Source organism: Geotrypetes seraphini, chromosome 7, assembly GCF_902459505.1.
Source record: "Geotrypetes seraphini chromosome 7, aGeoSer1.1, whole genome shotgun sequence".
NCBI classification, from domain to species: Eukaryota; Metazoa; Chordata; class Amphibia; order Gymnophiona; family Dermophiidae; genus Geotrypetes; species Geotrypetes seraphini.
In genome coordinates, this window is record NC_047090.1 from 96,298,948 (window position 1) to 96,322,175 (window position 23,228).

Sequence of the window (23,228 nt, forward strand, 5' to 3'; positions counted from 1 at the left end):
TGGTATAGTTGAAATGAACCAAACAAAAAGTACATACCCTATTACGTACACCAGGAGACCCCCCTTCCTAAACTACCGTATTTTCGCGGATATAACGCGCACCATTGTAAAACGCGCACAGGGGTATAGCGCGCAGAAATCACGATGATATGTACAAAAACTTTTCTATACCGCGCTCAGGCATATAACGCGCATGCTGCCCGACTCTCCTCTGGCCACCCCGACTCTCCTTTCGCTCTCCCCGACTCTCCTCTGGCCACCCCGACTCTCCTTTCGCCCTCCCCGACTCTCATCTGGTTGCCCCGACTCACCCTGACTTTCGGTGCACTGCCCCGACTCTCCTCTGGTTGCCCCGACTCACCGTTCACCCGCCCTGACTTTCGGTGCACTGCCCCGCCTCTCCGTGCCTGTCCCCCTTGAAGTCCTGTCCCCCCTTGAAGGTCTGCCTGTCCCCCCTTGAAGGTCTGCCTGTCCCCCCTTGAAGTCCTGTCCCCCTTGAAGGTCTGCCTGTCCCCCTTGAAGATCTGCCTGTCCCCCCTTGAAGTCCTGTCCCCATCCTGAAAGCCTGATGCCCCCCCTCGACGTCCGATTCTTCTCCCCCCTCGGCAGGACCACTCGCACCCCCACCCCGAAGGACCGCCGACTCCCCGACAATATTGGGCCAGGAGGGAGCCCAAATCCTCCTGGCCACGGCGACCCCCTAACCCCACCCCGCACTACATTACGGGCAGGAGGGATCCCAGGCCCTCCTGCCCTCGACGCAAACCCCCCTCCCCCCCAGCCGACCCGCGACCCCCCTGGCCGACCCCCACGACCCCCCCACCCCCCTTCCCCGTACCTTTGGAAGTTGGCCGGACAGACGGGAGCCAAACCCGCCTGTCCGGCAGGCAGCCAACGAAGGAATGAGGCCAGATTGGCCCATCCGTCCTAAAGCTCCGCCTACTGGTGGGGCCTAAGGCGCGTGGGCCAATCAGAATAGGCCCTGGAGCCTTAGGTCCCACCTGGGGGCGCGGCCTGAGACACATGGTCGGGTTTGGCCCATGTGCCTCAGGCCGCGCCCCCAGGTGGGACCTAAGGCTCCAGGGCCTATTCTGATTGGCCCACGCGCCTTAGGCCCCACCAGTAGGCGGAGCTTTAGGACGGATGGGCCAATCCGGCCTCATTCCTTCGTTGGCTGCCTGCCGGACAGGCGGGTTTGGCTCCCGTCTGTCCGGCCAACTTCCAAAGGTACGGGGAAGGGGGGTGGGGGGGTCGTGGGGGTCGGCCAGGGGGGTCGCGGGTCGGCTGGGGGGGCGGTCGGAGGTTCTTGGGGGGGGGGGCGGTCGTTGGAGGGAGGGGGGTTTGCGTCGAGGGCAGGAGGGCCTGGGATCCCTCCTGCCCGTAATGTAGTGCGGGGTGGGGTTAGGGGGTCGCCGTGGCCAGGAGGGTTTGGGCTCCCTTCTGGCCCAACTACACAAAGTACGGGGAAGGCGGGTGGGGGTGTCGTGGGGGTCGGCCAGGGGGGTCGCGGGTCGGCTGGGGGACGGGCGGAGGTTCTTGGGGGGGGGGGCGGTCGTTGGGGGGAGGGGGTTTGCGTCGAGGGCAGGAGGGCCTGGGATCCCTCCTGCCCGTAATGTAGTGCGGGGTGGGGTTAGGGGGTCGCCGTGGCCAGGAGGGTTTGGGCTCCCTCCTGGCCCGATATTGTTGGGGAGTCGGCGGTCCTTCGGGGTGAGGGTGCGAGTGGTCCTGCCGGGGGGGGGGATGTATCGGACGTCGGGGAGTCGGCCGGGCAAGAGGGCTTGGGCTCCCTCTTGCTCCGATCGTGGATGCGGGTGCGGGTGGGAGCGCGTGCGAGCGGTCGTTCGGGGTGGGGGTGCGAGCGGTCCTGCTGGGGGGGTGAATCGGGCGTCGGGCGGGGTGGGAACTATGTTTAAAAACTTTTGTATACCGCGCTCAGGCATATAACGCGCGAGGGGTATGCGCGGTACGTAAAATCACGTATAACGCGCGCGTTATATCCGCGAAAATACGGTATACCCCCCCCCAAAAAAAAAATAAAAAAAATTAGTGCAAACACAAATATATGAAGTGGAGAAAAACCTCAGTTGAGCTTCATAGGCAAAAAAAACAAACAAACTCCACTCTATATAAAATCCAAGACTTCTATCCTGAAGAATATTCTTGTATCCTGCACTGTTTATTACATGGGGCACAATTACAATTGGAAGAGCAGATTCCTAAGGTCCAAGAACGAGCACAGTTATGCGAAATGTAGCTCCAAGTCCAAGCACGCTGTGCCCAGTTTCCATATGCACAAAAACAGTAAGAAACAGTCACTTAGGACTCCTTTTACTAAGCTGCGATAGCAGTTTTAGCGCGCGCTGAATTGCCGCTGACATTAGTTCTAGCTGCGTAGCACGGATTTAGTACTCGCCAAAATCCTGCATGCACTAAAAACACTATCACAGTTTAGTAAAAAGAGCCCTTAGCTGCACTTTTTGCTCTACTGGAATCCACAATACACCAGAACTTCACACTGCGGTCCAGGGGCATTGCAGCCAACACACACCCAACATAGAATTCCCCATTTTGCTGAGAGCTGCGTCAGGGGTCGGTCCTTACTTAAGAAACTGTTCAAACCTGAGTACAAAACTCCAAAGAATGGAAAAATGGTGCTGGCAGTTCCAAACGCTTTTGAGAGTCTGTTTAACAATACACCAAACTCCACCCCTTGCAATATTCTGATCAGTGGCTGCTCCTCATTAATTGAAGAAGGCTGCCCACTTAATCTGGGCATTTCACCAGGACGGGAGAGAGGGGGGGGGATCCTTCATGTCAAAGCCCACTGGGCCACTGAGTCTTGCGGCAGGCCCTGTGGAAGCCTGCAATAGGTCCAGGAGGAGGGCGGGTAGATGATGGCCTGAATATAATCAGAGACCCCTATTTTGGGGTCATATTTTGGCCCAAACATCTCGGCTTATATTTGAGTATATATGGTAACTGTTAATACTGTTAGGTCATAGTTCCAATTATATAGTTACAAGTAGGTTATTATTGGTTCTTTTGTTCTAGGAGTTGCATTTACAGCACTATAGAAATGATAAATAGTAGTAGTGTTCACATTTGGGTGCTAATTTAATCCTGATAAGCAAGAACAAATATAATTTGTTCAAATTCTTAAAAGCATAGTACTGATGTCTAACTCACCAGTTCTAAGAGGATTTGTTATGGTATGCCTGTGCAAACCTTATTGATGTATATTTTCAACATAATTAGTCATGCAGGGTGGTTAGCAATTCATTTTATTTACAGCCTTCTGTATCGCTACCAGTCCTTTGCCTTGGAACTGCCATCTCTAATTTATTCAGGGCTACAGTGCTGACTTCAAGGCTGGATTCCCCATAGAGTTTAAGCAGTAAGGGGATAATTGCATCAGTAAACACAGAACACTGTGCTTGTGCAGACAGCAGTAGCTGAGGCAGGTAAGATAGAAACCAATTAATTTGTATATGCACTTCAAAACCAGCTTCTACATCAGTTTTAGATGAATACAGGCATTTGGGTTTTTTAAATTCATATGTGCATGACCTTTAATGATAAATGTGAAAATATGAGTGAGTTGTCCCACTGGATAGCAATTGCTGTCTGTGATCTCTAGTAATATTTTCATTCAGCATTTTGTTGCTATGCTGTCTATATCACATGTGATCTGCAGAAAATCTGGTTTTAATGTTGTAAAGTAGTTAGACAATTTTCATTTGTAATATGTTAAAATTATTTGCCATTGTTGTTTTTCACTTGAATGATCATGTACTTAAAAATATAATTAATAAAATTAATGAATGATAAAACAGAACTGATCTTAAACCAGTGTTTTCACTACTCTTTCAAAAATAGATTTTAGTGTGCATTCTCTGTTGGTTTGCTAAACACTAGCTCAAATTTGTGTATTTGGATAACTATCCTTTATACTATAAACTGTGCTGACTTCAACTTCATGCTTTCTGTGCATTCTGTTTTTTGTACTTGTATAGTACTTTTTAGCTATGAATAAAAGCATACTTGATAGTTTTCTCTGATAAACTGTATGAAGTACTGCAAGTTGGCTTTATAAATCAGAGCACATTAAATAGAAAAATTGCAGTCAATAAGGAAACCTAATGTGTTGCTGAAGACTACTTGGTTACTTTAAAAAGTAGAAGAAGCTAATTAAGCAACAGGTGAATTATATACAAATGTCTATGTTGGCATATGATAAGAAAAGAAAAGGAATTGGCTGGCAGTCAATTCTTTTTCCAATTCTTTTTCTTTTCTGAGATTTAGTTTGGACTTTATTGGCTTTCAAGTCCTCAAGGGTTTTCAGTGGTTTAGCCATTATTTGTGGGCATATGATAAGGCCATAAATTTCTACTTGGTCATATGGTAAGCCAGAAAACAGGCTTTGTGTAAGTCTTCAGATCTGATCTGTGTTTACACAACCTATTGAAGTATACAAAACTATATACATGTATGTTTGATATATTGCACTCACAGAAGTACTCTGAATCATATACAGTTCTGTATTTTTTACAGTTTATTATATCACTTGAAATAGTGGCAAATGTCTCTCTTAAATAATTACTTACTGCGTGCTTTAAAAAAATGATGTTTGGGAGCAGAATTATTTGGAGCTTGCAATAGCAAGCTTTAAATTGTCTTCTAAATGAATTTTTTATTTCTGCTTTTCTGATTAAATTTGAATGAACAGTCATGCTATATTGTATAGACTAATAGTCCCAAATATGTGACCCTCTCTGGGAAAGCATGACTGGACTTCAGTCATGTTTTTACAGAGTTGGTCAAATATATTAATTTTTTTTTATTGCATTAATGTGGAATGAATCATGATTGTTGTCATAGTCACCCATTAAAAAAAAATCTTTCCTTCCTTGAGTATTCATGTAAGTTCCTAATTCTGTAGCCCTACTATTATGACTAAGGAGAGAAAAGGTTACTTGTAATCCATTTGTTACTGTGCCTGTTTGTTACATAAGAATAGCCTTATTAGTTCAGACCAATGGTCCATCTAGCCCAGTATCCCGTCTTCATGGTGGCCAATCCAGATCACATGTACCTGAGAAAAACCCAAATACAGTAGACACTCAGTTAACCGGCACCCTTGGGGTTTGATAGATGCCAGATAAATATAGTTTCTGGTTGCTTGAGAGTTACTATTAAAAATAGGCCTAACTAATACTATACCCATACTATGCCATACCATAAACTGTTCCAAAGTACCAGACACGTGTAGGCAAAGCATGGACGTACTAAGGTGTGGCGAGCCAAGTTGATACTTAGGGGGTCCTTTTACAAAGGCGCGGTAGCGGTTTAACGCGCGGAATACCGTGCTTTAAACCGCCTGCCGCGCTAGTACCTAACGCCTCCATTGACGAGGCGTTAGGATTTTAGGCTGCCGCGGGGGTTAACGTGTGATGAAATGTCCGACGCGCTAACCCCCCGTAGCGCACCTTGATAAAAGGAGCCCTAAAATTTCCACCAAAAATTGATTTTATTTTCATTTTTATTACAGTATTTTTTAGATTTTTTTTTTCTGGTTTCTTGAGTTCTGGTTAACAGTTTACTGTAGTAGCAACATTTCATTCTACCAATCCAGCGTAAGCAGTGGCTTCCCCCATGTCTATCTCAATATCAGACTATGGGCGTTTCCTCCAGGAACTTGTCTAAACCTTTTTTTTTTTTTTTTTTTAAACCACCTCTTGGTTAAACCGCTCTTACCACATCCTCTGACAATGTGTTCCAGAGCTTAACGATTCTCTGAGTTTTGCTGCAGTGTTTGACTTAACTCTTGATTTAGTTCTGAACTGATACTGGGGAGAAGGCAAAATCAAAGTGTGAAAACTTTGTCTTAAGAGGGATGTTGACTTGTTTGTCCTAATAATTTTTTGTGCCACAGCTCTCCTGTATTTTGGAGGATGTAAATGTTTTTTGGGAGGGGGGGGTCTAGATATGAAACCTAGTGGAAAAAGCACAGAAAGAGAGTGGATGGGATTTACCTTTGTTCTGTAGTTGCAATCAAAGTAGTTTATATGTTATATACAGGTGTTTATTTTGTGCCAGGAACTGCAGTGGGAATTGAAATCAAGTTATCAAACTACTGCACTAACCATTAGGCTACTCTCGCCTGTAACTGCTTGCAATACCAGGTTAGAGTTACAGCTGAGTATAATACACCTCCATCCTTCATCTTCTATGTAGAGTTCTAGTGAGTTTCTTTTTAATTTGTATCTTTTTTTTTTTTTTTTACCAGTTTGAATCTTGGAATTTTACACCAACTTTGTAAGTCATCTTTAACATGGCTTATATATGATTTTCTTTTTGGTTCTTAATATATATGTGTATTTATGACGTTGTTGAACTAATATCTATTCTATTATGATTTTTCTATTCATGTAGGTTATGTTTTATGGTTGGCTATGTATATGTTACTAATGTTTAATAGGGCTGCATTTTGATTACATTTTTAATTGTGAGTAATGATAATATTGTTTATTTTACTTCCCATTACAGCTCCTTGTGACTCTGGGCAAGTCACTTAATTCTCTGTTGTTCAAACTCACAAAGAACTGCTGTGTGTGTGTGGGGGGGGGGGAGGGGGGAATGTGCTTTTAATTGTGATTTAATCCCTTTTCTGAAGCCGTGTTGACTAGCCCTTATTAAATTGTGATCCTCCAAATGTTGTACAATGTTATCTTTTATCAGTGTTTCGATTATCTTCCCTGGAACCGATGTGAGGCTCACAGGTCGGTAGTTTCCTGGATCACCTCTTGATCCTTTTTTGGGAAAATTGGAATGACATTTGCTATCCTCCAGTCTTCTGGTATTTGCCCAGTTCTAATGGACATATTAGCTACAGATTGTAATAATTCGCCAATTTCCACCTTAAATTCCTTTAATACTCTTGGGTGAATTCCATCCGGTCCTGGGGATTTGTCGCTCTTTAGTTTGTCAATCTGAAAGTATATCATGTCCAACGTCACATTAACTGTTGTGAGGCTTTCCTCTATGCCCCCGGTGAATATCTTCCCTGTGGTTGGCACTGTTGTAATGTCCTCGTTTGTGAAGACTGAGGCAAAGAATGAATTTAACCTATCGGCAACCTGTTTGTCCTCTTTAATTGACCCTTTCGTTCCCTGGTCGTCAAGAGGGCCCACTGCCTCTCTTGCTGGTTTCTTTCCTTTTATATATCTAAAAAAAGGCTTGAAGTTTTTGGCTTCATGCGCTATCTTTTCCTCATAGACTTTTTTGGCGTCTCTTACCACTTTATGACACATTTTTTGGTCGATTTTGTGACAGTTCCAGGCTTCCGTCGTTTTTTCTCGTTTCCATTTTTTAAACGAGTTCCATTTCTCCCTCACTGCATCTTTCACCTCTTTGGATAACCAGGCTGATTCTCCTTTGTTCTTTTTTCGCCTTCCTTTGGATATCTTTGGTATGTGAAGATTCTGTGCTTCTGTGATGGTGTTTTTCAGTAGAGACCATGCTTGATCTACTGTTTGGATGTCCGCTTTGCCCTTCTTGAGCCTTTTTCTAACCATAGTTCTCATGTTGTCGTAATTCCCTCTTTTGAAGTTAAAGGTCGTGGTTCCAGTTTTAATTTGTTTCTCCCTTCCGATGCCAATGGTAAAATTGATCATTTCCCTAGCAACAGCAGCAGATGAATCCAGAGACCAATGGGATAGCTCACATCTACCAGCAGGTGGAGATAGAGAAACTGATTAACAGGTGGTCCTATTGGCTGGCACTCCTCCTGTCTCATCAGTAATCTCTATCTCCCAGCAGGAAAAGGTCGCTATTCAACTAGCTCCTGAATTCTGGCTGTGGCTGGAACTTTATTTTCTCCTATTGAGGTTTCTCTTCAGTGAGACTGCCATTCTGTTTCTCCTGTTGAGATTTCTCTTCAGTGAGCTGGCAGTGCTATTTCTCCTGTTGAGATTTTTCTCTTCAGTGAGACAGGGGTGTCCGGCTGAACGGTGCCGGCTTTAGAGGTTACACTTGGGCCCCCCCTTGTCCCTGCCTCACCCTCCCTCCAGTGATAGAGGGTATGACTTGGTCTCTACTTTTCTTCTTTCCCTTCAAAAAAAAAAAAAAAAAATTGGGACCACAGTGCTGAATAACTTTTCTGCCCTGCTAGGGCTGAGCAACCGGCTTCTGCAGGCCCTGCAAGCGAGGTTGTAAGTATCTGATTTCTCAGATTGTTGGAAGTGTGCATTTGTGTTGGTGGTTTTGACCGGCGGGTTTTATAGTTGGTTTTAGGAAACGCGGACTTGGGGAGGTGAAGAATGTGTGAGAAGGGCTTGATGGCTCCGGGTATGTCATTCCGATACCGTTGTAGGAGCTGTTGCCTTCCCGCGCGCGGGAACCACGCGCTTTCTTCCTTCTTATGAGGTGCACGTTGATCCTTTCCTGCTAGGTCTCAGCGACATTGCTTTTCCAGTATGAGGGCTCCGGCCATGTCGGTTTGCTCCGGTTATGTTTTTTCAGCGAGTTTAGTTGGGGCCAGCACGTTGTCCGCGGCACAGTCTCACGCTTGTTATCGTGCTCTGCTGGGTTCGCCGCAGCATGGTTAGCATTCCCCACGAGGCTGACTGGGAGTCAGTGTTTACTGTGGTTCGTCTTCTTTTATCCCGCTGGCCAGTTATTTTAACTGTTTCCTAGGAGACGCTGTCTTGCAAGGAACATGTGGCTTGAGCTTGTACACCTGCGCTGGTGGGGGCACCGCAGCGTTCAGTGTGTTTCTCTGTCAGTGGACTTTTATTGGCGTCTGTCGCAGCTTCTGTGCCTTCGGGGCAGATGCGTCGGAAGTTATGGCGGTTCTCTACATGACTGAGACAGTGCAGCTTGGTGTGTGGAAGTCTCCCGAGTTGATTTTTCTTTTTTGACCCGTTTGTGTTGGCTCTTTGGGAGTCTCTACAGGCGCTTGGAAGAGAGGGAGCATCTACTCTCTGTTTCACCACCCAGTTTCAGATTTCCTCCGTTCTGGGTCGGTAGCAGGCAACTCACAGTGCGACTTATGTCAGTCACAGGCGATTACCCGGTGCTTTATTCAGGTGTCTCCTCAATCTCTATCGCTGTCTCCACAGGGTGGGCCTAGATAGATCTGACAGTTTCCTTGATGTGGGTGCCTTTATACAGCGCTGAGTGTGTCTGGTAGCGTTGTGGAAATTGTTTCGGTACATATGGGGCATGCTGACTTTTGCATTTTCCTGCGGACATGACTGTCTTTTGCTGTTTCTAGTGTGGCAGGGTTTTCAGCAGGGGTGTTCAACCTTGTTGCCTTTCCTGGGCCGCCTTGATTACTTTAAAAAAATAAATAAATAAATAAATGTTCCCCGTTAAGAACGGTTGGATTTTTGAGCAGCTTGCAGGCGGTTTTCAGGTTCCGCAGGCTGCCAAAGCTTAGTCTTATTTTTCAGACTTCCCTCATAGTCCTTATTCAATTGCATGACTAGTTTGTTCTCAGGAGTGTTCCTGTATTCTGATCAGAGCTTACGGGTTTCCTCCAGCTCGTTCCCTGACCTCTGCTTCACTTTGTAGGGGCCGTTAATTCCGCGGCAAGCTCTGTGGGCAATCTCGCAGAACAAGAGCTGTAATATTGCCAAGTCACGGGACTTTGACAATTCTGCATATGGCTTGCGCCTTTGCGTTCCTTTCTCCCATTTCTGATTCTTTCTTGGTGTTCCTGTGTGTTGAGTATCCCGGGGTGACGCTAGTGCGGGATCCCCTTCAGGGTTGCTGGCATTTGGGACGATGGTTTCAGCTCTTCCGGATCTGAGGGAAGTGGTTCCCTTTGCTTCATGAGGCCCAAAATTAAAAAGGGGGACTTGATCAGACTAGCACTAGATTTCATATGAATCTCTTCATTTCTCGAAGTTGAACATTTCCAAAGGGAACTGGGAGATTACTTGAATTTTCACATCTGGCCACCATATTGGCAGTATATGCGCTTGGTTATTCTCGAGCAGCAATTTAGGTTTCGGCAGACTTCTTTTGGCCTAGACTAAGGGAAGTTATTCCATTTACTTCCTTGGTGCCTTAGATGGGGTAGTTGGTCTGATGGGAGCTGGCTCTCATTATAGTACATTAGTTTCTCAGAGTTAGACATTTCCGGAGACTGGCTGGGAGCACTTTCGCTATGGCCACTGAATTGCTCTCTCTTTGGCCGCGCCACGACTCCATGACCATTTTTGATTATTAGAGCAGTTGGCTATGGTGGCGTTTTGGCACAGACCGGAAATTCCGGTATTTTCTTTCTTAGAAGACTGATTGATTTGGATGTCTTCCAGCCAGGTGGCTTTGTCAGACACGATCGGGTGATCTTTTTTATTTGACCTTTTTTTCTTCCATTCTTTGGATGTGAATCTTCACTTTTCCAAAGAGCTCATTTCTCCTGGACGAATTCTTGGAACATCAGGGGATGTTGTTCAAATGGGAGAGGACTGGGGTTCTTCCCAGAGTCGGGAGCGACAGATTACGATATCAGGTTTGCCTTCTTCAGTCCCCTAGAACATGCGTATGGGATTCTGTCCAGATTCTTAGATCTAGGTTAGTGATTCCACTGTGAACTTTGGCTTGCTTTCCTGTGAGATTGCTCCAGCAGTCGCTTTGTTCCTGTGTTTTCCGGTATCTCATGGCTCCAACTGTGGTATCTCGTAGGCTCCTCGAGCATCGCTCATTATACATTGGTGGCTCAGCGAGATTAATTTTTCGAGCACATGCCTCGATCGTTGCTGGATTGGCTCAATTTCACCTAACTTCCCAGGCTGTCGGGTTGGGGGGTGCCATGCCTTCCATCCTCAGCGTAAGGGGTCTGGTATTCAGAGGATACTCTGTACTCGTTCATTCTTCTGGACTGAAGCATGGTCAGGCTGCCGTTGCGGGAGTTTTAGCCCATTCCTCCAGAATGATGATAAAGGATCTTTTAGGACAGGGCTGAGACAGTGGTATTTCTCTGCAGTCCGGAACGTATGTGAGGCGCTCAGTTGGCGATTACATTACTTGTTCTACTTCGATGAGGGTATCTCATCTTCCTCTTCTGTCAGCGCTTCCTTTTACAGGGCAGGAAAAGAATTTGGATAGCCTTTCTCTCCACTAACTCTGAGCTTGGACCGTCTATTGTAAATTGCCGGGTGCAGCGCTGTGTTCGCCTTTTTGTATTTATAGTAGTGGCGAAATCTTCTGCATCCTGGAATTTGGGTACTTTTGATCAGGCCTTGTATTTGCTTTGTAGGGAACTGGACCTCATGGCCTCATCTCAGATTCAAACCTTCCTAGCTTCTTCAGCAGACACAGGGAGTGGCGGTCAGCTGGGGTTGCAGCGTTGCTTCTTTCTCGCCTCTGCTTTCTCTTTTTACGTGTTTTCCCCTGGCTTATGCTTGGATGGATTTACCAGATTGATTTCGGGGCCATCCTGGCTATGCGGATCTGTGGGGCCTTCGAAGGCCGAACTGTTGAGATTCCTAGTTTCTCCGGATTTGCTCGCCTAGGGTCCTATCAAGCTGGATATTCATCCTACTTTGATGTTTGGCAGGTTGTTTCTTCGCTTATCCAGGCGGTTCAGCCGTCTTCTCCTGTGGCTTATACTTCCTTTTGGAGATTTTTTCCTTTCTTGGGTGCTTCTCGAATGTGGCACCTTCCGGAGTTCTCTGCTTTCTCTTGTTTCTTTTTGGCGCATGTGGTTTGCAGAGGGCTTAGCGTTCACTTCACTCGAGCTTCGAGTGTCAATCTTAGATTGTTACAGGGACTAGGTATCTCGCTATTCACTTCTTCTCAGGTTCATGTAGTTCAGTTCCTCAACTGAGTACAGTATGTTCGTACACCTCTTCTGAAGCCCAATCCGGGGTGCGATCTGCAGGTTCTTCTTCACAGTTTTCCGCAGGATTCATTTCAACCTTGTCTTTTGAGACTCTATTAGGATGTGCCGTTGAGCATGGGGCTTCTTGTGGCCATGGCTTCGGCTCGATGGTTTTCGGTGTTGCAGGCCTTGTTTGGCGGGGATTCATCTTTCTGATTTGCAAATTCTGAGGTGTCAGTTCGGTCTATACAACGTTTTCTTTCTCACGTGAGGTCATACGTTCGTTTATGCCACTCTCAATTTCCTTCCTTCCTCCGGGGAGGAGAAGTGGGGAGACGTGCTTTACTTCACTGCATTTTTGCAAGTGCATGGCGTTCTCCGTGAGGTAGGTTTCTCTAGACTTTTCGTTGTTTGGATCACCTTTTTTGTTCTTTTCAAGGGACGCCTCAACCGCATGGCGGTGTCCTAAGCCTCCGTCGATCGATGGGTCCAGGAGGACGTTCTTTTCCCTTGCTTGATGGCAGGGGGGCGGTTGGCGAAAGAACCTCATGACCATTCCACCGGAGTGATGGCTATTTCTTGGACTCGGTCCAGAGGTTTTTTCCTTGGAGGAGTTTTGTCTCGCGGCTTTTTGGTCTTCCGAGAGTGCTTTCTCTCCGCATTCCTGGTTGGATGTGGGGGCGCATGCGGTAGTTGCGCTTTGTGCTTCGGTTGTTGCGGAGGCGGCGTTTGCTTCCCACCCAGATTGAGGATTGCTTTGCTACATCCCATTGGTCTCTGGATTCATCTGCTGCTGTTGCTAGGGAAGGAAAAATTATGTTCTTACCTGTTAATTTTCTTTCCCTTAGACGCAGCAGATGAATCCAGAGCCCCACCCTTTCTGGTAATTATCTGTCGGTTTTTTCTTGTGCAACTTTCGCGGTTTGTTGTTGTTGATGGTTGTATTCTGTATATTTGCCTTTTGCGATTTGTTCTGGGAAAGAAGTTTTTTACATGCTATGCCTATTGATGGTTACGTGTGCTTGGGCAAGGAGCTATACTGATGAGACAGGAGGAGTGCCAGCCAATAGGACCACCTGTTAATCAGTTTCTCTATCTCCGCCTGCTGGTAGATGTGAGCTATCCCATTGGTCTCTGGATTCATCTGCTGCGTCTAAGGGAAAGAAAATTAACAGGTAAGAACATAATTTTTTCATTGTGATCACTTGTCCTTAGCGGGGCCGTAACTTCTACATCTGCTGTCCTACCAGTAATGCCATTTATGATCAAGTCCAGGATTGCATTTCCTCTTGTTGGTTCTCCTACCATTTGTTCAAGGAAGCAGTCTCCTAACATTTCAAGGAATTTCAACTCCCTTCCGCAGTTTGACATTGCCAATTTCCAGTTGATCCCCGGAAAGTTGAAGTCTCCCATGATCGTCGTATTTCCCGATTTACATCTACAATTAATTTCCTCCATCATTTCCTGGTCTGTTTCTTCAGTCTGTCCCGGGGGTCGATAATAAAGTCCAATTTGTGTGTCTGCTTCCTTTTGTCCAGGAATCTTTATCCAGAGTGACTCTAGTTTACCATTTGCTTCTGTCTCTCCTTCTCTATCAGACTCTATTTCTTCTTGGACATACAAGGCAATACCTCCCCCTTTTTGCCCAATCCTATCTCTTCTGTAGAGTTTATATCCTTTCAACGCCGTGTCCCATTCATTCTCTTCATTCCATCATGTTTCTGTTATTCCTATGATACCCAGTTGTTTTCTTTTTGATAATTCTTCCAGCTCGCCCATTTTGTTTCCTAAGCTTCTGGCATTCGTGTACATACATTTAATTTCTGTTTGTGCTGATTTAATGGATTTAGTGGTTCACCCAACCTTTTTCGTATCCATTTGATCTTTTTCCTCGGCTCTTGTAGTGTCCTCATGTTCTTGCCCTATATCAGTGTGGTTGCTTGAAGATGCCTCCTCAGGATATCTTGGTGTCCGGGCCATCGACCGATTGTCGACTGTCGGCTTTCCCCTGATCTCTAGTTTAAAGCCTTTTCAATGGACTTCTTTATGTTCTCAGCCAGGACTCTCGCTCCCTGTTTGGCGAGGTGTAGTCCGTCCTTTCTATAGAACCTGCTTCTTCCCCAAAATGTTGTCCAGTTTCGCACGAAGTCGAAACCCTCCTCTTCGCACCAACGCCTCATCCAGGTGTTCACAGCTCTCAGTTCGTCCTGTCTCATTGCGTCCGCTCTCGGTACCGGAAGGATTTCCGAGAAAGCCACCTTCACCTCCCTGACCTTCAACTGCCTTCCAAGTGAGCGAAGCTGGTCCTTCATTACTTCCCTGTCATACTTCCGTCCGCATACATCGTTGGTTCCCACGTGGATAAGCACTGCAGTATCCTTTCCTCCTGCTCCATCTATAATCCTGGTAATCCTGCTGGCCACATCCTTCACTCTTGCTCCAGGCAGGCAGGTGACCAGTCTATCCTCCCTTCCTCCTGTAATGTGGCTGTCCACATTTCTTATAGAATTATATAATCCCAATCTTCTTTAGAAAACAAATGGGACATAGCACTGCCAGGGTACAAACTCTATCGCGAGGACAGGTCAGGGCAGAAAGGAGGAGAAATAGCTCTATACATAAAAGAAAGCATACACTCGACCAGAGTGGACACAGACAGCAGCGACGACCAACAAATTGGAATCGCTATGGGTTAAAATACCGGGAAGGAAAGGGCTCGAGATAAAGATGGGCCTGTACTATCGTCCATCTGGGCAAAATGAAACTACCGATGAAGAAATGGAAGCTGAGATGAAACGGGAATGCAAAAACGGTAACACGATCATTATGGGAGACTTCAACTATCCCGGGATAGACTGGAGTCTTGGAAACTCAAAATGCGCTAGGGAGACCGGATTCCTGGAAGCTATACAGGACTGCTTCATGGATCAGCTTGTCAGAGAACCGACGAGAGGAAATGACACTCTGGATCTAATCCTTAATGGGCTAAGAGGACCTGCAAAGGAAGTGGAAGTAGTGGGACCGTTGGGAAACAGCGATCATAACATGATCAAGTTCAAAGTTGAAGTAGGAATACCGAAGTGAAAAAGAACCACAGCGACAACTTTTAACTTCAAGAAAGGAAACTATGAAGCAATGAGGGTAATAGTAAGGAAGAAACTTAGGAACAGCACAAAGAAATGGCAGACTGTAGAGCAAGCCTGATCTCTATTCAAGGACACGGTGAGCGAGGCGCAAAATCGGTATATCCCCAGATTCAGAAAAGGGTGCAAAAAGAGCCGAACAAAAGACCCGGCGTGGATAACTAAAGAAGTGAAGAAAGCGATAGGTGGTAAGAAGAATTCATTCAAGAAATGGAAAAAGGGCAAAACCGAGGAGAACTGGAAAGAACACAGGAAGTATCAAAAAGAATGTCACCTCGTGGTTAGAAAAGCCAAAAGAGAATATGAAGAGAAGCTAGCCAGGGAAGCACGAAATTTCAAACCGTTCTTCAGATATGTTAAAGGGAAGCAGCCGGCTAGGGAGGAGGTGGGACCGCTGGATGACGGAGATAGGAAGGGGGTGGTGAAGGAGGAGAAAGAAGTGGCGGAAAGACTAAACATGTTCTTTTCATCAGTATTTACAAAAGAAGACACATCCAACATACTGGAGTCTGAATAAATCTTCAATGGAGACCAAGCAGAAAAATTAACATCCATGGCAGTAAGCCTTGAGGACGTACACAGGCAGATAGAAAAATTAAAAACTGACAAATCACTGGGCCCGAACGGAATCCACCCTAGAGTATTGAAGGAACTAAAGGAGGAAATAGCAGAACTACTACAGCAGGTTTGTAATCTATCCCTGAAAACAGGCATGATCTCAGAGGATTAGAAGATAGCCAATGTTACGCCCATCTTTAAAAAGGGATCGAGAGGTGACCCCTGGAACTACAGACTGGTAAGTCTGACCTCGGTTCCGTGGAAAATGGCAGAAGCGCTGATAAAGAATAGCGCTGATAAAGGATAGCATCGAGGAGCATCTAGAGAGGCATAAACTTATGATAACAAGCCAACGTGGCTTCTGCAAGGGAAGATCGTGCCTGACAAACTTATTGCACTTCTTCGAAGGAATTAACAAACAGATGGACAAAAGGGACCCCATAGACATTGTATACTTAGACTTCCAAAAAGCTTTTGACAAGGTACCCCATGAACGCCTCCTTCGGAAACTAAAGAACCATGGGGTGGAAGGAGACGTACACAGATGGATCAGGAATTGGTTGGCGGGCAGAAAACAGAGGGTAGGAGTGAAGGGCCACTACTCGGACTGGAGGAAGGTCACGAGTGGTGTTCCGCAGGGGTCGGTGCTTGAACCGCTGCTATTCAATGTATTTATAAATGATTTAGAAACAGGGATGAAGAGCGAAGTAATGGGGCTAGACTAAAGAGGACTGTGAAGATTTACAAAGGGACCTGAACAAACTAGGGGAGTGGGCGATGAGATGGCAGATGAAGTTCAATGTAGAGAAATGTAAAATCCTACACGTAGGAAACAGAAACCCAAGGTACAGCTACACGATGGGAGGGCTGTTATTGAGTGAGAGTACCCAAGAAAGGGACTTGTGGGTAATAGTTGACATGACAATGAAGCTGTTGGCACAATGCGCAGCGGCCGCTAAGAAAGCAAATAGAATACTAGGAATAATCAAGAAGGGTATTACAAGCAGAATGAAAGAAGTTATCCTGCCGTTGTATTGGTGCGCCCGCATCTGGAGTACTGCGTCCAATATTGGTCACCGTACCTAAAGAAGGACATGGCGATACTCGAGAGGGTTCAGAAGAGAGCGACGCGTTTGATAAAAGGTATGGAAAACCTTTCATACACTGAAAGATTAGAGAGACTGGGGCTTTTTTCGCTGGAGAAGCGGAGACTTAGAGGAGATATGATAGAGACTTACAAGATCATGAAGGGCATAGAGAAAGTGGAGAGGGACAGATTCTTCAAACTTTCAACAACTACAAGAACGAGAGGGCATTCAGCAAAATTAAAAGGGGACAGATTTAGAACCTTTGCTAGGAAATTCTTCACCCAACGGGTGGTGGACACCTGGAACCTGCTTCCAGGGCAGAGTACGGTATTGGAGTTCAAAAAGGAACTGGACAATTTTCTGAAAGAAAAGGGGATAGAAGGGTATAGTTAGAGGGCTACTATATAGGTCCTGGACCTGATGGACCGCCGCGTGAGCGGACTGCTGGGCATGATGGACCTCTGGTCTGACTCAGCAGAGGCACGGCTTATGTTCTTATAAGAATAGCCTTACTGGGTCAGACCAGTGGTCCATCTAGCCCAGTATCTTTTCTTCAAAGAGGCCAATCCAAATCACAAGTACCTGGCAAAAACCCAAATAGTAGCAGCATTCCATGCCACCGAACCAGGGCAAGCAGTGGCTTCCCACATGTCTGTCTCAACAGCAAACTATAGACTTTTCCTCCAGGAACTTGTCCAAACCTTTTTTAAAACCAGCTACATTAACCACTCCCACCGCATGATCTGGCAACACATTCCAGAGCTTAACTATTCTCTGAGTGAAAAAATATTTCCACTTATTGGTTTTAAAAGTATTACTATGTAACTTCGAGTGTCCCCTAGTCTTTGTAAATCCTGACGCAAAAAAAAAAGTCGATCCACTTGTACCCGTTCTACAACACTCAGGATTTTGTAGACTTCAATCAGCCATCTTTTTTCCAAGTTGAAGAGCCCTAACCTCTTTAGTCTTAGTTCCATCCCCTTTATCATCTTGGTTGCTGTCCTTTGAACCTTTTCTAATGCCGCTATATATTTTTTGAGATAAGGAGACCAGAACTGAACGCAATACTTAAGGAGAGGGCGCACCATTTAGTGATACAGAGGCATTATAATATTAGTCTTGTTTACCATACCTTTTCTAATAATTCCTAGCTTTTTTCTTAGCCTCTGCCATACACACATTGGGCAAAAGATTTCAACATTTTGCCCACGATGACACCCATATCTTAAGCGCTGACCCCCAAGGTGGACCCCTAGATTCTTCTCTAAGGGGGGAAAGAGGGGAGAGCACCTCCCATTATGAGGTACTGCAATCCACATATTGCCTCCAAACCCCCACTGTTTGAGATACTATTAATCGTTATGGTAAAATACACTACACTAAAATACACTGGCCAACAAAGGTGCCAGTGAAAAGCCGCCTGCCTGTGTTTCTTAAGTCAGACTAGGATCAGCCTTTCAAAGCCATCATGCTACTCTTATTAGCCTTGCAGCTCCATATTACAGTTCCAAATTGAGCAATCCGTTACTGCCCTCTCTCTGTATTAAAATATATTAGGCCAAGTCCAATAGGGCTTCTTTGGGGCCAGATAACTTCCATTCACGTTGTGAAGTAATGAAGACAAGTGTGAGAACAAATCTAAAGCTGGGGGGGGGGGGGGCGGAATGTTAATTTTGATGATATGCTGTTCACCTTTCCCTCCCAAAGGAAATGGGCAAATCCATCCACAGTCAAAGATCTGCTGCAAAATTTTCAGCAATGGTAAATAAAGAACTTTAAACAACTCTCTCTTGTGCCACAGTAGTGATCACAAAGTATGTAAAGGAAGACCAGATACAGTCTATGAAGCAGAAGAGCTCTGCCATACCCCCAATATATGATTGCGGTTTTCCAGATTTAACCTATAGCCTGCAAATTGCCCGGACATCTTTAGTAAGGCCATCAAAACTCGTCCTTCCAGAATCTAACTGCATCAAGTATACCAATAGATCAACCACATAAATGTACACTTTGTTCCTTGCCATCTACTGAGGTGCCTTTTATGGCTTGCAATTCACAAATAACCTGATCCAACAAGTCTATGTTAGGTGCCATCAGCTCATGTTTAAGTCTGAGTGACTTGATGAGTTACAGATCTAAAAAGAGATTGGTTTTATGCTAGTCCGGTAAGGTCTTCCAGCGTCATCCCCATTGTTGTTTTCAACATGTCCATCCATCTGTTTGCAGGTCAGTAGCAAGTTCAAATGATGTAGATTATAGGGCATTCCTGTCTTGTACCACAGTAGATGGAAATGGGGGCTGATAAAGCAGCCTAGCTCTAGGGAAGGAATATAACAATGAAATTCAACACAAGAACTCAGACAGAATCCTGAAGTGCAGCAATACCACAAAAAGTTAAGATCAAGGCAACTGATCAGAGTTTTATTAGTATCTAAAGCCAATGTAACAGTAGTCAGGTGACACCACCACCACTACTGAGTGTCAGGTATTACTAACGTGACCATTTATTTTTTTCATCAAAATGGGGCATCTATTAATTTTCAGTCCTGCCCCCAAACCCACCCTAGCCCCACCCCCCAATCCCGCCCGAGTCCCAGGTCCGCCCTCAATTTCTTCCATTCATTTTTCATGTACACATAATATCTTATTAATCCATAATGGTAACCATAAATTTTTTTTTAAAAAACCCCACAAAGCACACTATGCAGAGAAAATGTTAATTATCATTTATGAGTTTTGGTTTTTTTTCAAATATGTCAAGGCAGGTGACTTTAAAATATGCAATGTCACCTCAATGAGTATAGAAAAATATAGTGCAAAATATAGATAGCAGATATAAATTCTCAAAACTGACACATTTTGATCACTAAATTGAAAATAAAATCATTTTTCCTACCTTTTGTTGTTTGGTGATTTCATGAGTGTCTAGGTACACTTCCTTCTGACTGTGCATCCAATCTTTCTTTCTTTCAAATCCAACATTTCTTTCACAATCCATCCCCTATGGGTCCAGGTCTCTCTCTCTTTTCCCTCTGTTACCCTTCCCAGATCCAGTGTCAGTTCTCCTTTGTACCTACTACCACCACCGTTGTTCCAGGTCTCCCTCTCTCCTCTGTTATGATCGTACAGGCAATGCCAAGCTTTGGACAAGATTGTATATTAGGACATCTGTAGATGATGCCATCATTACCAGGAGGTGTGCAAAGACTGTATATGCTTGCCTCCAGGAACCTGAACTGCTTCAGTCATCTTTGAGATCGCTACAGGGTAGAGGCAAGCTGAAAGTCATCTACTCACAGACTTGACTGTACAGTTCAGCAAGAAAGCCCCCAAATTGGCTTCAAGCAATCTGTCAGGAGGGGCTGCACCTTAACACCTCAAAGTTGGCACAAGATCTAGCAGCATTGTCTTGGCTAAAGTGCAAATATTTTTGTTACCGTTGCACAATTCTGAATGGAAGGCAACTGCTAAACCATATGACTCCAAAGCAATTGTAAAGTGCCATCATCTCAACATACAAGATGTAGTTATGGTGCCATCCCCAAAGTACAAGAAGTTAGAAACTGCTTTTGCATATTTAGTGCTGACTAAGGTTCATTATGCATGGTCATAGCTATGTTTCAAGGTGACACCATAGATTCTTCCATTGCATACCTATCAGAGATATCCTCTTGTTCATTTATTCAAATATAAGACTTTGTGCTGTCACATCCTGCAAAGTACCTAGCCTTTCAGGAATACTTAAATAACCCAGGCTTTGGAAACACAGCTACTGGCGTCAACCCAAATTATGGTGTCCATTTAATTTATTGTAACTTTAAAACCTTGTCTCAGATTTCTCTTTTTATTTCATTGTTGTGTTCATGATATGACTTTATAAATGTTTCAATTAAATTAATACACTAAGGGAAAATTTAATTAAAACCATTTTATATATCTCCCCTGAGTGTCTCTTCAGGCTGAAGCACCCTAGCTGCTTTAGCCTTTTCTCATAGGGAAGTCATCCCATCCCTTTGGTCATTTTCATCATCCATCTCTATACAATGTTTTAATTCCTCTATATCTTTTTTGAGATACGGCGATCAGAATTGTACACAATATTCGAGGTGTGGCTGCACCATGGAACAATGCTAGGCATTATAACATTTTCATCTTTGTTTTCCATTTCTTTCCTAATAATGCCTAACATTCTATTTGCTTTCTTAGCCACTGCTGCATACTGATCTAAGGGTTTCATTGAATCTTCAACTGTGACACCTAGATCCTTTTTCTGGGCAGTGACTCCTAACATGGAACCCTGAATCCGAACAATAGATTTGTGATGCCTCTTTCCCACGTGCATCACTTTGTATTTGCTCACATTAAATGTCATCTGCCATTGTGATGCACAGTCTCCCAGTCCTGCAAGGTCCTCTTACAATTTTCATAATCCTCTTGTGATTTAACAACTTTGTGTCATCAGCAAATTAATTATCTTACTAGTTATTCCTATCTCTAGATTATCGATAAATATGTTAAAAACAGCGGCCCCAGCACAGACCCCTGAGGAACCTCACTATTTACTCTTCTCCACTGAGAATATTGACTGTTTAACCCTACTTTCTGTTTTCTATCTTTAACCAGTTTTTAATCCATAATATGACATTGCCTCCTATACCATGACATTCTAATTTTCTTTGGAGTCTTTCATGATGTACTTTGTCAAATGCTTTTTCAAAATTCAGATACAGATTGTCAACTAACTCACCTTTATCCACATGTTTATTCATTGTTTCGAAGAAATGTAGTAGATTTCCCTTGACTAAATCCATTTTGACTTTGGGGCTCATTTTCAAAACAGAAAGATATCCAAAAAAAGGTATAAAGTTGCATTTGGAGATTTTTCTCACCAAAATGTTCAAGTAGCTGTTTTCGAAACCAATTTTTTAGACATTTTACTAGAATTTTTATCTGCAGTATGTCTAAATCTCAAAGAGGCGTGTTGGACGCGTGCTATGAGTGGTATTTGGGCAGGCTTTGCACTTGATGTTTTGTAGCGATAATTATGAAACTTTTTGCTAATCCATGCCTTGCATTTGACTTGCCATTCCTTATGCTGTTTCCTGCTATTTTCAGTCGGATTCTTCTTCCAATCTCTGAAAGATTTTCTTTTAGCTTCCTTCGCCTCTCTTGTTAACTATATTAGCTGCCGTTTGGCCTTCCTTCCTCCTTTTTTTTAATACATGGAATATATCTGTTCTGGGCTTCCAGAATGATATTTTTTTAAATAACTTCATGCAAGCTCCTCTGTTTCTTTTTTTTTTTTTTTTTTTTGTACCATTCTCTTCATGTTATAGTCTCCTTTTTTAAAGTTAAATACTATTGTATTGTATTTTCCATATGCACTTTCTCCAGAGATTATATCAAATCTGATCATGTTACAAAAACTGTTATCAAGCAGCCCAACACCATTACCTCCTCCACCAAGTTGTGCTCCACTAAGGACTAGGTCTAGAGTTGTCTTGCCTCTTGTCAATTCTTGAACCAGTTGCTCCATAAGTAATGAGTCCAACACTTTGTCGCTTCTAGGGGATATACTGTTCCATCCAGCACAAATACTCTGCAAAGTTGCATAGGCCAACGAAGGCTGGGGGGAGGTGGTGCAGGGGACAGAGGTTGAAGGTAGAGCGTGTCTCAGGCATCTATCTCCAAGTTTTACTGTGGCCTTGCATAGTGCAGCACAATGGAAGCATGGAGCTAGGTATCCAGTATGAACAGATAATGAATGGGCTGAAAAAAAGTGATTGTGTTTGGTGGGATAAAAGGTTGTAGGAAATATCCAAATGTTAGAGACAGTATAGTACATCTGATGTTGGTACAGTTATAATTGCTCGTTATGTAAACATTGATGCATTTACTTACATTTCTACCCCATGCCTCCTTTATAAGTTATATTTTAATCTTTATTTTTTAATTTTTTTTTTCAGAGTTAGACCAGGAACATACATGTTAATTTATCTACATTCACCATAAAAGGATCATCCTTGTGAAAAGCTGCAGAGGTCACAAAGTTTAATTGTTACAAGGATGTGATGTTCAGAGGGATCAAAAGCTGGCCACGTTTAATATGGACCAAGGATTTAGAATGTTTGCTGTTTTGTGAACAAGCACATCTCTGGACTTAGTTGGCACTCTGAAAATGCGGCCATGGACTGGCTCTTGGCGTTGGATTATGCTTATCCTGTTTGCTTGGGCGACCTTGTTATTTTATATAGGAGGACATTTAGTGAGAGACAATGAACATCCTGATCATTCCAGCAGAGAGCTGTCCAAGATACTTGCAAAACTTGAACGTTTAAAGCAGCAGAATGAAGATTTAAGGCGAATGGCAGAGTCTCTCAGGTACGATTTAAAAGTAAGCTTGCTTATCATTGATGGTCAGTTTTGCCATTAAGAAACAACTTATTGGAAGTCAATGAACCATGCTTCAGAGTTAATTGTTCCTTATTTATAGATTTAATAGTCAGAGCCATGTTTAACGCCTAAGGTTTTCATGGGACATTGCTAGGTATATATGACTAAAATCTGCTTTCTTCAAACTTGTTCTATCGCAATGCCACTCAGTTTCCA

At 44.2% G+C, this 23,228-nt stretch overlaps 1 protein-coding gene across 8 annotated transcripts in view; it reads left to right on the top strand.

The window, feature by feature from the left end:
- Window positions 1–23,228, top strand: part of FUT8 (fucosyltransferase 8) — a 238,346-nt gene that overhangs the window by 78,028 nt on the left and 137,090 nt on the right. For 6 of the 8 annotated variants that reach the window (XM_033952256.1, XM_033952254.1, XM_033952255.1 and 3 more), the window contains one exon: window positions 22,586–23,000. In XM_033952256.1, the coding sequence (XP_033808147.1) occupies window positions 22,798–23,000 (203 nt within the window). In that variant the 5' untranslated portion in view covers window positions 22,586–22,797. Of the gene's footprint in view, window positions 1–3,291; window positions 3,462–22,585; window positions 23,001–23,228 lie in introns of all 8 variants that reach the window. The other 2 variants (XM_033952251.1, XM_033952253.1) reach the window with 2 other exon arrangements.